Source organism: Hemiscyllium ocellatum, chromosome 14 (assembly GCF_020745735.1).
Source record: "Hemiscyllium ocellatum isolate sHemOce1 chromosome 14, sHemOce1.pat.X.cur, whole genome shotgun sequence".
Lineage (NCBI taxonomy): Eukaryota > Metazoa > Chordata > Chondrichthyes > Orectolobiformes > Hemiscylliidae > Hemiscyllium > Hemiscyllium ocellatum.
Genome location: NC_083414.1, coordinates 20,304,701 through 20,324,408, shown reverse-complemented (window position 1 = coordinate 20,324,408; position 19,708 = coordinate 20,304,701). Strand labels below are relative to the sequence as shown.

General features: G+C 41.7%; 1 protein-coding gene across 1 annotated transcript in view; it reads left to right on the top strand.

Moving 5' to 3' along the window:
- The first annotated feature begins 635 nt into the window (after positions 1-635).
- LOC132822092 (coiled-coil domain-containing protein 3-like) overlaps positions 636-19,708 on the top strand; it is a 40,479-nt gene continuing 21,406 nt past the window's right edge. The window contains exon 1 of the mRNA XM_060835117.1: positions 636-1,265. Within this exon, the coding sequence (XP_060691100.1) occupies positions 910-1,265 (356 nt within the window). The 5' untranslated portion in view covers positions 636-909. The remainder of the gene's footprint in view (positions 1,266-19,708) is intronic.

The window sequence follows — 19,708 nt, the reverse complement described above, 5'->3', positions numbered from 1 at the left end:
ACATGAAGTTGAAACTTCATGAGTAGCACGCATGAAATTTTTAAAACAAATTTTATATAGGCTTATAGAGTGGACATAACTAAAATGTACAGGAAATCAGAAATCACCCCCACTATTAATATGCTTACTATGTACTATAATTGTCACCTGTAAATTGTTCTCTGTGGGTGAGGCCACCTTGCTTCATGGCATTGTACTGTTGCTTTGTGGTTGCACAAATGTTTAACATTTTCACTTGGTATTGTGATCCTGTGTATGTACAATTCCTTTGCTGACAGCAACTGCCTCTTGTCAATTTGGAGCATTTTCACTATGTTTGTTTCAAATTTCCAACAATTGCATATTTTCCTTTTTTCATCACAAGCAGTTAAAATGATTGTTTACCTCAAGAAATCCAAGAGAGGTTTATGGAAAAGTAAATTACTGTAATGAAGTCCAAATAAAAGTTCCCCACAAAAAAAACGAGTTGGACGCAGTCCTTAGAAGCTCCAGCGGGCTAGAACGATAGAACTTTAATGCCTTTAATGTAATTCTGAAAGTTCAAGAGAAAAAGAGGCAGGATTTGAACGTAAGCCAGAGGCTGCTTCGGGTGTACTGTCGCTTTAAGAAAATCTTTGCGATTCAAAGCCCTTGAAAACTGATCTTGCTGATTTGAGGTTTTTTTAAAAAAAGGATTTAGAGCAATCGCACAAATTCTGTAAACCACACGAGCCTCGTTGGATGAGGGGATTTTACACGCATTTTATGAAGTTGGTTTAAAAGATGCTGGCTGCATGGGCTGGGAATAGTGTAGGGAGCAACAAACAGAGGTTACACACGTCGGGAAGAGTTTAAACGATCCGCCACCCCACTTAACTCGACCAGACTGTTCTCAACTATCCGGGAAGAAGGAACTGAGACTGGGACAGAATGAGCTGGGTATTCCCAATCCTGCTGCTCACTGCCCTGGGGGGAAGTTGGGGATGTCAGCTACCTCACGATTGGAGACCACAAAGCGAGTCGTGTCGAGCTGAACTGGCCGAAATCATCATCTATGCCAAGGTGCTGGCTGTCCACAAAGATACTTACAGCGTCTATAACTACCTGCCCTGGCAATATGACACCGACCTGTTCTACTCGGCAGAGGTCGAGCTGCTGTGTGACCAGGCCTGGGGCAGTATGTTGGAGATGCCGGCTGGGGCCAGGTTTAACCTGACTGGACTGGGTTACTTTCCTTGCCATTCTTACACGGTCATGGAAAACAACACTTACTACTTCTTCGTCAGGTAAGAACGGAGCGACTCGCGCGGGAGTTAGGGGATAGAGTGAGTCAGTGGATGGTCACTTCCCTAAGTCATACCTCATCTACTTTACCTTTACAAGAACAAAAGCAACACCAAAGGAAAAACACAAAACAGCTGGTCAACTGAGGAGAGAAACCGAGGGGAGGTTTCAGCTCAATGACCTGATGGATGAACTGTGGGGGATGAAAGGTCACAGGAAGGTCGGGGTGATCGTTCAGTTCATCAGCCGAATCGTCCAGAATGTTTCTCCCCACAGACCCTGCCTCACTTGCTGGGTGTTTCCAGTTTTTATTGAGTTTTGGCTGTCTTTTATTTCCAGCACCGGTAGTATTTTGTGCATTGAAGCTTAAACCCTCCTATCACCCTGACACCGGGGTTTCTCTCAGTTCCCAGGATCAGACTGACCCTGGTAGCGGGCGCAGCCTCAAGTGCTCCTTCGGAATGTCCTGACCCACCCCTCAGTATGATGGACATCTACTGCACAATGACTGATACATTTTCTCTGGATGACATGAGGGACAGGGAGTTTATTGCAGGAACAGTCACAGCACAGTCAGTCAACTTTCGCTCAGTTCCTCTGTGTGTGTGTGTGTGGGTGAGGGGGGTGGGATGGTGGTGCGGTATGTCGACTGCTGTCTGCCAGAGGTGAAAGGCTGAGATGTTTGAGACAAGTGCGGAGAGTTGGGAAAAGCGTACTTTTAGTACTAGTAATGTCAGTGCAGACTCGATGGGTCTTTTCTGCGCTGCGTGAATCCGAGTCTGGGTGTTACAGATAGCCATCAAACTTCCATAATCTTTTTTAGCTATTGATAATTGAACCATTTGTTATATTGAATGAAGTTTATTGAGTGTTGGGATGGTTATCACGTAAGAACTGAAGGATTGGACGCAGGGTATGAAGATATTTCTGTTCACTGGTAGAGTTGTTTCTTTACATCTGATGGACATGCTGCCTTTTTCGTGCCTTATAAAAATGTCCAGGCACACAGTGATTGACATGGCCCAGCTAATATTTCTCCTCAGCTTGGAGAAGAATCGACTTGGATTAACTTTGTTGTCACAGAGTTCACCCTCCCCCTATTGAATAAAGCAGAGGATATTTTTTGTCCGAAAAAATCATAACATTTCTGGCAACAGTTGAGTTGTGAAGCTGTTCCTATTGGAAAAGGAATGTTTCTCTGATGGGGACACTTCCAGCTTACCTCATTCAGTACAGGCTTCCAGCTATCAGATTAGAATGGGAATGTTCGGTCTGTTTGATGTGTCCTTTTGTCCATTAATTGCAGATGTTTTACTCTCTCTCCTTCTATCTGATGGAGAATTTTCTGTTCATCAGACCGGTATGTTTATATTTAATGCAGATGTTCAGCCCCATCTGATGCAGGCGCTTCTGTTTATCTGATGGAGATGTTTACATCTGGTAGAAATGTTTCTGCTGATCAGATACAGATGTTTCTGTCCATCATATACAAAATGTTCTGGATGGAGATGTTCCTGTCTGTCCCATGCAGATGTTTCTGTCAACACGGATGTGCCAATTCAATAGATGCAGATACATCTATCTGCTGCGATTTTCTTTTGCTATGAGATGGACATAGATACTTTTGTCCAGCATTTGTGCCCACATCTGTCTCACTAATGGAGATGTTCCAGCCTGTCTCATCTGAATCCTTCCATTTGAAGCAGATTCCATCTCAATGAATGCTTTTTGATCATCTCCTGGAACCTTTTTACCCATTTGGTGTGACTGGGTTGACTGGGGAGGAAACATTTGCTACTATCTGATAGAGCTGTTTCTATTGATCTGATGGCAATGAGAATATTTTGAAGTCATTTGGCTTTAAGCAGATCCAAACATGATTAACTGTAAAACAAGGATTGGAATTTGTTACAATACATTCCACGATGATTGATTCTAAACAGTAATTTAAAGTTTGCAACAAGTCAAACTATAATTTAGACACCCATTTAGAAAATAATGGTGTCAGTTGATATCCTCCAATGGTGAATCTCCCAGAAGTAAATGTAAATGAATCTAATCAGAGCTTTTGCAGAAAATTACAGGAAATAACTTGCAAAAACAGTGATCAGAAGGTTTTTTGATGATTTTCTTTCTTTTAGTTTTCAAATGACAGGAAAAATGAAATTGTGAATCCACAGGTGCCTCTGAAGATTAACAGTAATTGACAGAAATTGAATCATTATCAGCTTTCTAATTGAAAAGCTTTGATGAGATTCAAGCCCAGTCACAATTAGATATCAGCACTGTGTGTAACTACCTGGCACTGATTTCCCCTGTAGCGCCAGGCATCCAACTTATGGGATCTATGAGTGCTGTGGACTTGGCATACTGTGTTATTAGAACATTTTTGGTGAAAAGTATTCCTTTGTTCATTACTAATTCCTTTAAGATGGAGGTAATTTGCAGGCACTGCAGTCATTGTGGCAAAGGTGTTGGCATGGTGCATCTATAGGACATCCAGAATTCTGGTCCAGTGATAAGAAAGGGACAACAATACCAAGTCAAAAGTGATATGTAATTTGGAGGAGAGGTTACAGGCCATGTGCAGCACAGTGGTTCAGTGAATGGGTGGCATGGTGGCTCAGTGGTTAGCACTGCTGCCTCACAGCAGCAGGGTACCTAGTTCAATTCTAGCCTCAGGCGACTGTCTGTGTGGACTTTGCCCATTTTCCCTCTGTCTGCTGGGTTTTCCTCCAGGTGCTCTGGTTTCCTCCCACAGTCCAAAGATGTGTAGGTCAGGTGAATTGGCCATGCTAAATTGCCCATAATGTTAGGTGCATTAGTCAGAGGGGGATGGGTTATTCTTCGGAGGGTTGGTGTGGACTTGTTGGGCTGAAGAACCTGTTTCCACACTGTAAGGAATCTAATTGTGATGTTTTCATGCACATGCTGTACTTGTCCTTTTAGTGGGCTGCGGTCATTGGATTGGAGGTGCTATTGAACAAGCCTCAGTAAGTTACTGCAGTTACTTGTAAATCATATGCACTAGCAGAATTAGAGTCAATGGGAATTGGGAGAAAACTCTGGAATCAAACTTGGCACAGATGAACATGGCTGTATTTAGTAGAGATCAGTCACCTCAGCTCCAGGACATCTCTCCACAGGAATTCCTTAGGGTAGTGTCCTAGGCCCAGCCATTTTCAGCTGCTTCATCAATGAACTTCCCTCATTATAAGGTCAAAGGTGAGGATGTTCACTGATGATTTCACAGTGGTCAGCACCATTTGCAACTCCTCAGATGGTGACACAGTCAATGCCCAAATTCAGCAAGAGCTTGACAATATTGCTATGTTCTTCCAGTCTCCTGCTTATCTATACAATATCCAGTCTTGGGCTGATGTGGTAAGAAATATTCACATCAGACAAGTACTAGGTAATGGCCAACAAGAGAGAATCTAACCATCACCCCTTGACATTGAATGATGTTACCATCATTGGATCCCCCACTGTCAACTTCCTGGGAGTTACCATTGACCAGAAACTGAACAGATCTGGCCTTACAATGTTAATTCTTTTATTATTCATTTAGGAAATATGAGCTTCACCAGCTGGACTCTTAGTTATTGTCCATTGTTTACAGGAATTGCCCTTATTTATTGGTCTTGAGAAGATGGTGGTGAGCTGTCAATTCTTGGATCACTGCTATGGTTGCACTCACAGTGCTATTTGCAGGGAGGCTGCAGTATTTTGATTCAGCAACATAAAAGGATAGGCAATATATTTTCAAGTAAGGATATTGTGACTACAAAGCAGGTCAGAGGCTTGGAATCCTGCAGTGAATAACTCTTGACTCCTAAAAGCCTGTCCACCATCTGTGGTGCACAAGTCATTTGCCTGGATGGGTGCAGCTCCAACAACACTCAAGAAGGTTTTCAATATCTAAGGCAAAGCAACCTGGTTGTTGAGCATCATAAACATTTGTAACCTGCACCACCAACATTCAGTATAAGCAGTGTGTACTATCTATGAAATGCACTGCAGAAATTCACCAAAGATCCTTGGAAAAAACTTCCAAACCTAAAATATTATCACCTAGAAAGGTAAGGGGAGCAGTTACATGGGAAAAACACTAACTGCAAATTCCTCTCCAAGGCACTCACCATCCTGACTTGGAAATATATTGCTGTTCTTTCACTTTTGCTGGGTCAATATCTTAGAACTTGCCCCCGAACAGCATCATAGGTGTATCTACACTATATAGACTACAGTCATTCAAGGAGGGCCAGTTCATCATTAACTACTCAAGGGTAGTTAGAGATGGGCATTAAGTGTAGGTCCAGCCAACTAAGCCCACCTTGCCTGATTTAATGAAAATAAAATGCATGGATGGTGAATAGGGTGCTTATCTTTGTCACATCCATCCAGGCAAATACGAAGTATTCTATCACACTTTTTGGCCCTGGAAATGTTTTGGTGAGTCAGGAGGTGACTCATTCAACACAATTTTCAGCCTTCAACTTGTTCTTACATGCAATATGTGTATGTGGTTGGACATGTTAAAAGTTTAGTTCAGACTGACCAATACCTCCCCACTTCTCTCACCAATATGTGGGGGATTCAATCAGAGTATTGATGCCAAAGGAAGGTGATAATCATTGCAGATAAGTGTCAGGTTTGAATGGGTTCCTCACCTCTTATCTAAATCCTGCATGTTGTTCAGATCTCGCAGCGTGCAGTTGGGGACTGATTTATTATTTAACAAAACGCAAATGGTACAAAACATGACAATGATCAATGAACTTTCCCCATTCTGACTTCGTGATGAAGAGAAAGTTATTGACGGGCCACTAAAGATGCTTGGGCCTAGAAGACTGAAATGAGGAATTTCAGCTGAAGTGTACAGGAGTTTTTAAATGTATTCTTAATGAACAAGGCTCTTACTTTTCCAGCTGCCACCTTCCATGAAAACTCTTTACTCTTTATAGTTATTACTTTAATAACAATCTTTAATGTTCAGTTGACTTATCTGTTTAAATGACTGCTACAGAAGTTAAAGCTCTCCTGAGAGGATCTGGCATGTTTTAAAGGGAAAATGCAGTAAAGTATGTTTGTTTAGGAATTTCAATGAAACATGTAATTAGCACAGTGCCACTTTTTATAAATACTCATATCAACACTGTAGAATCATTAAACAAATCATGCCTAAAATTCAAACCAAACTCTCAACATGTTTTCAAAGGATATTATCCTAACTGTAGAATCATAGGCTTGGGGAGGCAATGGTCTAGTGGTATTGCTAATGGACTATTAATCTCAGAGACCCAGGAAATGCTTTGGGGAGCTGGGTTCAAATCCCACCATGGCAAATGACAAAATTTGAATAAAATAAATATCTGGAATTACGAGTTTGATGATGACCATGAATCAATTGTCAGGGAAAACCCCATCCGGTTCACTAATCCTCTTTAGGGAAGGAAATTGCCTTCCTTACTTGGTCTGACCTACGTGTGATTCTACAACCACCTGATGAAGGAGCAGTGCTCCAAAATCTAGTGTGCTTCCAATTAAACCTGTTGGAGTATAACCTGGTGTTGTGTGATTTTTAACTTTGTACACCCCAGTCCAACACTGACATCTCCAAATCATGACTACATGAAGTCAGATTTCCTGTAACTGGTGAACAGGAGTGGCTGCATTTCGCTTAAGTTGCTTTGCACATTTATTTTCAGGAGCTTTTGCAGGTGTAAGGACTATGTCATAGAGTCATAGAGATGTACAGCATGGAAACAGATCCTTCGGTCCAACCCGTCCAAGCCGACCAGACATCCCAACCCATCTAGCCCCACCTACCAGCACCTGGCCCATATCCCTCCAAACCCTTCCTATTCATATACTTTTCCAAATGCCTTTTAAATGTTGCAATTGTATCAGCCTCCATCACTTCCTCTGGCAGCTCATTCCATACACATACCACCCTCTGCCTGAAAACGTTGCCCCTTAGGTCCCTTTTATATCTTTCTCTTCTCACCTTAAAACTATGCCCTCTAGTTCTGGACTCCCCCACCTCAGGGAAAAGACTGTGTCTATTTATCCTATCCATGCCCCTCATAATTTTGTAAACCTCTATAAGGTCACCCCTCAGCCTCCGACGCTCCAGGGAAAATAGCCCCAGCCTGTTCAGCCTCTCCATATAGCTCAAATCCTCCAATCCTGGCAACATCCTTGTAAATCTTTTCTGAACACTTTCAAGTTTCACAACATCTTTCCGATAGGAAGGAGACCAGAATTGCACGCAATATTCCAACAGTGGTCGAACCAATGGTCTGTACAGCCACAACATGACCTCCTAACTCCTGTAGTAAAAAGTGAGGTCTGCAGATGCTGGAGATCAGAGCTGAAAATGTGTTGCTGGTTAAAGCGCAGCAGGTCAGGCAGCATCCAAGGAACAGGAAATTCAACGTTTCGGACATAAGCCCTTCATCAGGAATGGAGGGCTTATGCCCAAAGCGTCAAATTTCCTGTTCTTTGGATGCTGCCTGACCTGCTGCGCTTTAACCAGCAACACATTTTCAGCTCCTAACTCCTGTACTCAATACTCTGATCAACAAAGGAAAGCATACCAAATACCTTCTTCACTATCCTATCTTCCTGTGACTCCACTTTCAAGGAGCTATGAACCTGCACTCCAAGGTTTCTTTATTCAGCAACTCTCCCTAGACCTTATCATTAAGTATATAAGTCCTGCTAAGATTTGCTTTCCCAAAATGCAGCACCTCGCATTTATCTGAATTAAACTCCATCTGCCACTTCTCTTCCCATTGGCCCATCTGATCAAGATCCTGTTTAATCTGAGATAACCTTCTTCACTGTCTACTACACCTCCAATTTTGGTGTAATCTGCAAACTTACTCTTATGCTCGCATCCAAATCATTTATATTAATGATGAAAAGTAGAGGACCCAGCACCGATCCTTGTGGCACTCCACTGGTCACAGGCCTCCAGTCTGAAAAACAACCGTCCAGCACCACCCTCTGTCTTCTACCTTTGAGCCAGTTCTGTATCCAAATGGCTAGTTCTCCCTGTATTCCATGAGATCTAACATTGCTAACCAATCTCCCTTGAGGAACATTGTCGAATGCCTTACTGAAGTTCATATAGATCACGTCTGCCACTTTGCCCTCACCAATCGTCTTTGTTACTTGTTCAAAAAACTCAATCAAGTTTATGAGACATGATTTCCCATGCACAAAGGCATGTTGACTATTACAAATCAGTCCTTTCTTTCCAAATACTTGTACATCCTGTCTCTCAGGATGCCCTCCAACAACTTGCCCACCACCGACGTCAGGCTCACTGGTCTGTAGTTCCCTGGCTTGTCCTTACTTTCCTTTTTAATGAGTGGCACCACGTTAACCAACCACCAGTCTTCTGGCACCTCACCTGTGACTATTGATGATACAAGTATCTCAGCAAGAGGCCCAGCAATCACTTATCTAGCTTCCCACAGAGTTTGTGGCTACACCTGATCAGGTGCTGGGGATTTATCCACCTTTATGCGTTTCAAGACATCCAGCACTTCCTCCTGTGCAATATGGACATTTTGCAAGATGTCACCATCTATTTCCCTACTTTCTATATCTTCTATATCTTTTTCCACAGTAAATACTGATGCAAAATACTCGTTTAGTATCTCCCCTATTTTCTGCAGCTCCACACAAAGGCCTCCTTGCTGATCTTTGAGGGGCCCTATTCTCTCCCTAGTTATCCTTTTGTACATAATATATTTGTAAAAACTCTTTGGATTCTCCTTAATTCTATTTGCCAAAGGTATTTCATGTCCCCCTTTTGCCCTCCTGATTTTCCTCTTATGTATATGACTACTACCTTTATACTTTTCTGAGACTTCACTCGATCTATCCTGTCTATACCTGACATATGCTTCCTTCTTTTTCTTAACCAAACCCTCAATTTCTTTAGTCTTCCAGCATTCCCTATACCTACCAGCCTTCCCTTTCACCCTAACAGGAATATACTTTCTCTGGATTCTCGTTATCTCATTTCTGAAGGCTTCCCATTTTCCAGCTGTCACTTTACCTGCGAACATCTGCCCCCAATCAGCTTTTGAAAGTTCTTGCCTAATCCTGTCAAAATTGGCCTTTCTCCAACTTAGAACTTCAACTTTTAGATCTGGTCTATCCTTTATCACTATTATTTTAAATCTAATAGAATTATGGTCACTGGCCCCAAAGTGCTCCCCCACTGACAACTCAGTCACCTGCCCTGCCTTATTTCCCAAGAGTAAGTCAAGTTTTGCACCTTCTCATGTAGGTACATCCACATACTGAATCAGAAAATTTTCTTGTACACACTTAACAAATCCAAACCCTTCACACTATGGCAGTCCCAGTCTATGTTTGGAAAGTTAAAATCCCGTACCATAACCACCCTATTATTCTTACAGATAACTGAGATCTCCTTACAAGTTTGTTTCTCAATTTTCCTCTGACTATTGGGGGGTCTATAATACAATCCCAATAAGGTGATCATCCCTTTCTTATCTCTCTGTTCCACCCAAATAACTTCCCTGGATGTATTTCCAGGAATATCCGTCTTCAACATAGCTGTAATGCTATCACTTATCAAAAACGCCACTCCCCCTCCTCTCTTACCTCCCTTTCTATCCTTCCTGTAGCATTTGTATCCTGGAACATTAAGCTGCCCTTCCCTGAGCCATGTTTCTATAATTGCTATGATATCCCAGTCCCATGTTCCTAACCATGCCCTGAGTTCATCTGCCTTCCCTGTTAGGCCCCTTGCATTGAAATAAATGCCGTTTAATTTATTAGTCCTACCTTGTCCCTGCCTGCCCTGACTGTTTGACTTGCTTCTGTTCTCAACTGTACCAGTCTCAGATTGATCTCTTTCCCCACTATCTCCCTGGGTTCCCCCACACTCTCCCCCCCCCACACACTCCCCACCTTAGTAGTTTAAATCCTCCCAAGCAGCTCTAACAAATCTCTCTGCCAGTGTATTAGTCCCCTTCCAATTTAGGTGCAAACTGTCCTTCTTGTACAGGTCACTTCTACCCCAGAAGAGATTCCAATTGTCCAAAAATGTGAATCCTCCTCCCATACACCAGCTCCTCAGCCATGCATTCATCTGCTCTATCCTTCTATTCCTGCCCTCACTGGCACATAGCGCCGGGAGTAATCCAGATATTAATATTCTCAAGGACCTCCTTTTTAAATTCCTGCCTAACTCTTTGTAATCTCTCTTTAGAATCTCTACCTTTTTCCCTTCCTATGTCATTGGTTCCAATGCAGACAATGACCTCCTGCTGGCCCCTCTCTCCCTTGAGAACATTCTGCACCGTCTCTGAGACATCCTTGATCCTGGCACCCGGGAATACATCATTCTGATTTTTTGCTGCTGGCCACAGAAACGTCTGTCTGTACCTCAGACTAGAGAGTCCCCTAACACAATTGACCTATTGGAACCCGACATACCCCTCATTGCATTAGTGCTAGTCTCAGTACCAGAAATTCGGCTGTTCGAACAATGTTCCCCTGAGAATCCATTTTCCAAAACAGCATACTTGTTTGAAATAGGGATAGCCACAGAAGGCTCCTGCACTAGCTGCCTACCTCTCTTACCTTTTCTGGAGTTAACCCATCTCTGTGACTATATCTGAGACCTTCCCCCCTTCCTTTAACAGCCATTCCTCACATACTGTTGCTGTTGCAAATTCCTCATTGCTTCTAACTGTCTCTCCAACTGATCCATTCGATCTGATAAGAATAGCAACCAACAACATTTATTGCAGATATAATCCACAGTAACCCATTAAACTCCCACATCTGACAAGAAGTACGTCACTCGACTAAAGGCCATTTTTGCTCCTCCACAATCTACAGACCCGGAAAATAACACCATCTTATTGCTCTACAAAACACTGCTCCAGGTTAAATTAATAGTTGTCTTTAAGGCACCTGGACTGAAATGAGAAAGAGCTATTTTAAAACCTGTGGTTACATGTTTTGAAAGCAAATATTCTGACACGCACTGCAGGCATCATCTAAATAATTGCTTGAACAAACAGCAATTTAAGATTGAGTTGCAGAAGACTTAGAGCCAAGTATGGATGTGGTGACAAGAAGTTGAGTTGTCTGTGGACTAGTGACCAGTTATTGATTAGACTCCCTACTGTGTGGAAACAGGTCCTTTGGCCCAACAGGTCCTCCAAAGAGCAACCCACCCAGACCCATTTCCCTCTGACTAATGCACCTAACACTATGGGCAATTTAGAATGGCCACTTCGCCTGACCTGCACATCTTTGGACTGTGGGAGGAAACCCTTGCAGACACAGGGAGAATGCGCAAACTCCACACAACAGTCACCCAAGGCTGAAATCGAACCTGAGTCCCTGGATCTGTGAGACAGCAGTGCTAACCCCTGAGTCACCATGCCACCCCAAATGGCTCTTTCACTCCCCTCTCTCACCGCCTCATGCTCTCTCTCTCTCTTGATAACAGACAATTTTGTGTGCCTATGACTGCATGATTGGTGCCTCTGATCAACTTGGAGCTGGGAACAAGTTATAAAGATGGAGATGTTCAGTTTTCCCCAATTCTAGAGCAGTCTCTCTGTTATCTGCATTCAAAATTCACATTAAACCTGACGAAAACCAGCTTATCATTACTGCAACAGTTTTAAGGTATGAATTTTAACTGATAAGTCAGAAAATTTTTATAAGTAACTTGCGTCTCCTACCAACCAGTAGAAACATCCGGAGAAAGGCAAATGAAGGAACATGTTGTTCAGTAGGAGAGTCAAAAGGAACCACAAAACTTGAGAACAAAAACTACTGAACTGTCTTTCTAGATCATCCCTCTGCCAGAATCTATTTTAACCTGACTGTTTGTCTGTGTGTGTGTGTGAGAAAGAGAGGCAGCGCACCTGTGCATGCGAGGGGGAATTTAAATGGGAATTAGAGTTCTAATTTGTAGTATTACATGCCAATAGTTATAAACTGTAACTGTTTATCTGTATCTAGAATCATTACTTGTAATAATTCGTAATTCTTGTCAAGTACAGTAACATGGTCTGAAGGCTAGGTAAATTGGCGAACTTTGCACATTTTGTGAAATCTTTTGTGACATCTCCAGGAGTAGCAGGGCTTAATTTATCCCAGTAAGATGCAACACAAGGCAGTTTATTGCAAATGGGATACTGAAATGGCCTGGCTACCTCTTTAGAGCACCTGTGTATACAAAGCAAGCAATAATATATTAGCTTAACCAAACAGATTGAAGAATGAGTCATGAACAATTCAACCAGGAAATGTCTGTTTGATGTGTGAATTTAACATCAACTCAGCTACAAAATAAAAGAGAAAGAATAAATTAATTGAAACAAGAAACAAAAAAAAATCTCCGTCTAACATCAGAAGGAATGAAACACCACACTTGTAAAATGTGATTTTCACTGTCAGCAAGGTTGCTGAATGATACATAAGAAAAATCATATCATTAAAAAAGAATTAGACAGAAATGGGCAAACCCAAAATTCTGTAGTGAGTAGTCCATTTCTACAAATTCAGAACCATCTTGACTCAATATGTTTGAATAGAAAGGCAGGTAATGAAATACATTTCATGCACCTTGGACAGCAGCTTCCAGATTTTTGCATTTAAGTGTCCATCTGCCCTCATTTTAAGGTACTATCCAATTTCAGCTAATTTTGAGGATTGTACAACAATTGGCTATAGAACATCCTTTCTTCAATATAATTTTTAAAACAAAATTCCTTGGCATGCTTAATAGTCGTAAATTGATGTAGTTTGATTAATACACCTGAAAATAAGTTATTGCAGTAAAAAATGAGTTTTAGTCAGTGCCTAATGCATCATCTGTTAGTAACTGAAATAAAAGCAGGAAGTGCTGGAGAAACTCAGCAGGTCTGGCAGTATCTGAAGAAGGGCTCATGCCCAAAATGCATCTCCTGCTCCTTGGATGCTGCCTGACCTGCTGCGCTTTTCCAGCAACACATTTTCAGCAGTATCTGGGGATAGCAATACATAATGAATGCTTCAAGTCCAGCATGACTCTTCTTCAGAACGGAATGGAGCTGGAAAATGATGATTTTCACGCAAGTGACAGAGAGAGAAGGAGCAATTAAAAGAGATGGTGAGCTCAGATCAAAACATAAAGGTAACAAAAGCACGGTGGTGAAGGAGTAACAGATATGTAAAATAGATATAAATGTTCATTGTGAAAATGAGAAAATGGGTTCACTCTGCTGAGATAAAATCGAACAATGCACAGTCAAGGCATGGCAATTGCAGGTTGAGCAATATAAGAAAAATGGAGTACAGGGGGTGTACACTGAAGTTGTAGTACTCAATATGGAAAATGTCTGAGTGGGAAATGAGGTATTGTTCTTTCAGCTTGCATTGAGCTTTGTTGGAACACTATAACAGGCCAAGGATGGAAATACTAGAAGGGGAGCAAAATGGTTTATTGAAATGACAATGAACTGGAATGTCAAGGTCAGTCTTAGGGAAAGAGCAGAGACATTAGGCAAAGTCTCTGTCTCCATTTTGTCTTGCTAATGTAAAGAAAACCACATTGTGACCAATGGATGCACTGGATTAGATTGAAAAAATAGGCAATTAAAACATTGCCTCACTTGGAAAGCATACTTAAAGCCTTGGACAATGATGAGGAGGGGAGTGAATGGGCAGTTTTTACATCTTTTGCATTTGCATTAGAAGGTTTCATGGGTAAGTGAGAAAATGATGGAAGAGTGAACCAGGGTGTCAGAAAGGGAATGTCCCTGTGGAATGCTAACAGTGGAGGAAGGGGAAGGGTGAGGACAGAGTGGAAGAGATGTGTCAGACGGGATTGAAGGATCTAATCAACCATTGTGTGTGTGTATGTGTGTGTGTACATGTGGTGGGGGGTGAGGAGTGGAGTGGTCACAGTTTATCCTCAGTTGAAGAAAAAGGACAGCATTTCAGAGGCATTCCACTGGAAGGTGGCATCACTGGAATGTGACAGAGATGCAAAAAGTAAGAAAATAGATTGGAATCCCTTGAAGGAAACAGGGTGTGAGGAAGGGTAACTCTGGGATTCGGTAAGTGGATATTGATGGGCAGCTCTTTCTCAGAATTAAAAACAGTAAAATCAAGAAAGGGAGAAGAAGAGACAGAAATGGACCAAGTGAAATGAGAGAAGGATGGAAATTGGATCAAAATTGATGAACTCTTTCAATTCCATAGACCAGAAAGCAGCACTGGTGATATCATCAGTGTGTTGGAGAAGTTATGGTTGAAGGCCTAAAGGAATGTTTCACATACCCCACAAAGAGACAACCATAACTGGGGTCATGCAGACACCCATTGCCACATGTTTGACTGCTGGATGTGAAACAAGTTAAAGGAAAAACTGTTCAAAGTGAGAACAAGCTCAGCTAGGTGAAGAAGGAAGTTGGTGCAAGGCAGGGCTACCACACCAGATGATAATAACACTTCCTTATCAGTAGGTTTGATAACCAATTCAAGGTTAGACCTGAGAGAAGAGCGCAAAAGTTCTGAGGGAGTTAAAGTGGGTGAGGGCAACAGAGAAATTAAGATGGCTGATGTCACACCAGCCATTCTCATTGAAGAAATTAATTGTCAGTAAAACACCAGAGGGAAGGTTCCAGGTCGAGAGGGGATAATGGAGATGAGTGAAAGGGTCTATGGACTGGGACGGGATTCCTGTCCAAAGAAGTAGACATGGAGATGAAGGTGACAGAAAAAAGAGTTTTCCATTATCTACAAGGCACAAGTTAGAAATGTGATGGAATGCTCCCCATTTGTCTGGATAGGTGCAGCAGCCTGCTTGATTGGTACCACATCCACAAGCATCCACTCCCTCCATCACTGACACTCAGGAGCAGCAGTGTGTTCTATCCACAAGATGCACTGCAGATATTCATCAAAGATTCTTAGACAGCTCCTTCCAAACCAACAACTACTTCAACCTAGAAGGTCAAGGGCAGCCAATACATGGGAACACCACCACCTGCAAACTCTTCACTAAGCCACTCACTTGGAAATGTAGGGCTTTTCCTTTACTATTGCTGGATCAAAATCCTGGAATTCCCTTCTTAAGGGCATTGTGGATCTACCTATAGCACATGGACTGCAGTGGTTCAAAAAGATCACTCATTACCACTTTCTCAAGGATAAATAGGGATGGGTAATAAATGCTGGCCAGCCAACAATGCTCACATCCCAAGAGTGAATAAAGGTCATGTCATGTCTGAAATTCATTGAGGTGGGGGCATAAAGAGATAAAACTAAGGTCTTTATTGAAACCAGATCATTCTGACCAGATCAGAAAAGTGGAATTATGATAAATACCTAGCAAGGTGTAGGAGTAGAAGAAGAGATAGAGTCAGGGGAAAAGCAGAGGGGAAGAAGAATCCAGATGGGCATTGGTATCCATGAGGTTTTGAAGCTTGCATTTCATCTTCTGTCTACCTATCTGTCAGAATCTCACACTCTTGGTTTTACGGACCTTCTGAGTTTTACTTTCCACATGCCCATCCTTCTTTTGAGGGCAGTAGCAGCCACAAGTCTAGCTTATTACAGAGTACTGCTTCACACGTATATATTCTAGCAAAAGAACGTCAATCAGGTGGCACAGGATAACAGATTAATGCTACAATGCCAGGTTGACCTGTCTATACGTGACTAACTGAAGTGTTGAAACCTGCTTATTGCTACTATTTGCAGCTTTAACTGTTCTTACATTTATCAAAGGGTTACCCTCACGCCAGAATGATATAATAATGCTATACAAGACAAGAATCAGTAAATCCAGCCTTCCCAACTCCAAGAGACTCCGAGCAATTCAACAGCCTATTGTTCAACCGTAAAGTTACACTGTTAAATCAGACCACCTTACAACATCACTCAGTCAAAGACATCTGTGTGAACCTTTGACCAAGTAATGCTAGTTGTTGTCACATTGATGTTAGCTGTGCATTAATTATCGATAATCATTAGTAAGATAAATTAAGTAACTTAATTACTTACATCTTAAAAGGTAATTGCAAGGTTCATAACACAATTTCAAAATGACAGTACCACAGTAAACAAAGTAATATTGTGTATGATTTTCCTCTGGAGAGTCTAATGTGAGTCTTTAAAAATTATTTGGTGTAATCAGCATTATTATTCGAAAATTGGAGTGATTATTGCCATATGCTGTGAAATGCACATTTTCTAATTATTTAGAGAAACCATTACATTCTCCACCCCCCCCCCCCAAAATACCATTACAGAATGTACTCAAATTGCATTGAATGAACCCTCTTGTTAATAAATTATGCTTTGATATTTTGAGAGTAGTAGACTAAGTCCTGTTTGCTTTAAATAAGGCAGCCAAGCTTTTAGAATTATCTGCTACCCCTTGCTTTAATCAAACCTCTCAACAGATTTGGTCAAATTTTGCTTTAATTTGGTAAAATCATCAGTCATACAGTCAGACCTCTGGGTAGAGAATAGAGCATTAATCACACAATGAGACCACCCTGTAAAATATGCGACTCTATTACCATCAATCACACAGCAAAACTGCTGGACAATGCATAAAGCATCAAGCCGCATTATTTGACTAAATAATCATACTTTTCTGAATTGCATTGAATAGCCATCAGATAAAAATCTCTTTGCAGCAATCTAGTAACCTTGTTTTAACCTTGAGATAAGCTTCCAAATATATCAGCATAAATTGTCAGGGCTAAATTTCTGGACATCCGTGAGTGGTGCTTATCATGTCTTTTTCCACTATTAATATCACTCAAGAGCATAAGAAAATACAAGTGGTATGAATCAGAAACTTTAAGACTGGGGAGTGGACTTTGACAGACAAGAGAAACTCAGTTACAGAGCTTTGGCAAGGGCAGTTGAAGGTTTCAATGGTTTTCTGATCTGCTACCCATTGATTCCTCAGGTATCATCCAAAATTCCATCCAGTTTCGTTCAGTAGTCTGTGTTTACACAATGAGAATAACTTGCAAACAACCTATTTGTTATCTGCATACTGGATTAGCCTGATTTTGTACTCTTATGAAATAACCAAAAAATTAATGTAGACTGAGCATATACCAGTTAAAGCAATTGAAATATTTACTTTTAATGAAAGTACGATACTGCCTACCAAACTCATACTAATAGAAATATGTAATGCAATCAAGTCAACGCAGCATGGCTTCATGAAGGGAAAATCATGCTTGACTTCTTTATTAGAGAGAGGAAAGAAGCAGGATGGATAAAGGGAAACAAGTGGATTTAATATCCTTAAATTTCCAAAATGTATCTGATAAAGTACCAGATATTGAGCTACTTAATGAGAAAAAAGCACATGGTGTTGAAAATAGTTTATTAACATGGAGTGAAGTTTGTCTAGCTCATAAGATGTAGAGGACTCGAATATGGGGATCTTTTTCAGATGGGAACTGGTAACTAGTTTATTGTCACAGCGATCAGTGTTGGGGACAATTATTTACAATATATTTAATGAAGTGAATATACTGCAGACAAGTTTGTATATGACATAAAAATGGGTGGAAAGACAAGTAGTGAGGATGACACATAGAGTCTGTAGAGGGTTATTGGCAAGTTAAGTCAGTGGTCAAAAACTTCACTGAATAATTATAATGTGGGAAAATGTGAAGTTATGCACGGTGGGCGGCACGGTGGCACAGTGGTTAGCACTGCTGCCTCACAGCACCAGGGACCCGGGTTCAATTCCCGACTCAGGCGACTGACTGTGTGGAGTTTGCACGTCCTCCCCGTGTCTGCGTGGGTTTCCTCTGGGTGCTCCGGTTTCCTCCCACAATCCAAAGATGTGCGGGTCAGGCGAATTGGCCATGCTATATTGCCCGTAGTGTTAGGTAAGGGGCAAATGTATGGGTGGGTTGCGCTTCGGCGGGTCGGTGTGGACTTGTTGGGCCGAAGGGCCTGTTTCCACACTGTAAGTAATCTAATCTAATCTATGCACTTTGGCAGGAGGAATAGAGGAGCTGAATATTATTTAAATGAGAAGAAAAGCAGAATGCTGGAGCATGAAAGAATTTGAGGTTGTTATGTGGACTGGGAGAGTATAAATCGTGCCTGAGGCTTGAGGCTAAATCACTACCTGAGGAGTTGGAGACACAGCAGGATCTGTGAGGGAGCAGTGTGGAGCAGGAGTGTATCAACCGAGACTAACATTTGAGTCTATACCACTGACTTTGGGAGTATGGAGGCAATGAGACCTGTGAAGGAGCAGCACTGAGTTCAAAACAGAGTGAGAAAACAAAGAGGGACATCTCAGCAAAACCTTACATTCATCATTTGGACAGCTGTTAAGGATTGTCTACAAATTGCCGTAAATTAGAACAGTGTGTTTTGAAATAAGTTGTTGTGCTTTCATTTAACTGAAAAAGGTAGGGCCACTATATTAAGGTAATAAAAATAACATAAGGGAAGTAATGCTAATATAAAGTGAGATCTTCAAAAACTTAAAGTAAGGACTTTGCATTGCAATGGGAGGGCTTGAAGTGAAATAAGGTTCCTAGCATAAATAGTATTGTTTAAAATAAGTAACTAACAAAATATAATTTAAAGGAAACTCATTGCAGTGGAGGTCACACCCATGATATGCTCCTCTTGCCTAAGTGGAAAGTCATATACAGTTCCAATGACCTTGGCAACCATATGTGCAGCAAGTGTACCCACTGCAGCTCCTGATGTCTTGGAGTTGGGTGGGTGGACTCACTGTGGAGTTTCTGCAATGCTGGGATTGTCATAGTCAACACATTCAGTGAGGACAGAGCAGATCAAGACTGAACAAGCAGAAAAGGAGTGAGTGGCCACCAGACAAAGTGGAAGGTGTTTGCTTTGGCCATCCCCCTCTCTAACAGAGGTACCATTGTGGATACTGTTCAGAGCGGCAGCCTTTGAGAAGATAGCTGTGGAAGCCAAGTCTGTGACACCATGGATGTCTCTGGTGCACAAGAGGAGAGGAAGAAGAATGACAGTGGTGTCATGATTTTTTTTCATCCATTTGTGGGATGTGGATATGGCTGGCCAGCCATCCCCAGTTGCCTATGAGAAGATAGTGATGAGCTGACTTCTTCAACTGCTGCAGTCCACCTGCTGTGGGCTAACCTGCAATGCTGTTAGGGAGACAATTAGACTTTGTAGTGATTGGTACAAAATAATGGCTTGCTAGGCCATTTCAGAGGGCAATTGAGAGTCAGCCACATGGCTGCAGGTCTCAAGTCACATGTAGGCCAGATTAGGTGAGGTTAGCAGATTTCCTTCCTTGAAGGACATTAGTGAATCAGATGGGTTTTTCCAGGGTCATCGACAATGAATTCATGGTCATCAATAGATTCTTAATTTCCAGATTTTTTTTGGAGGG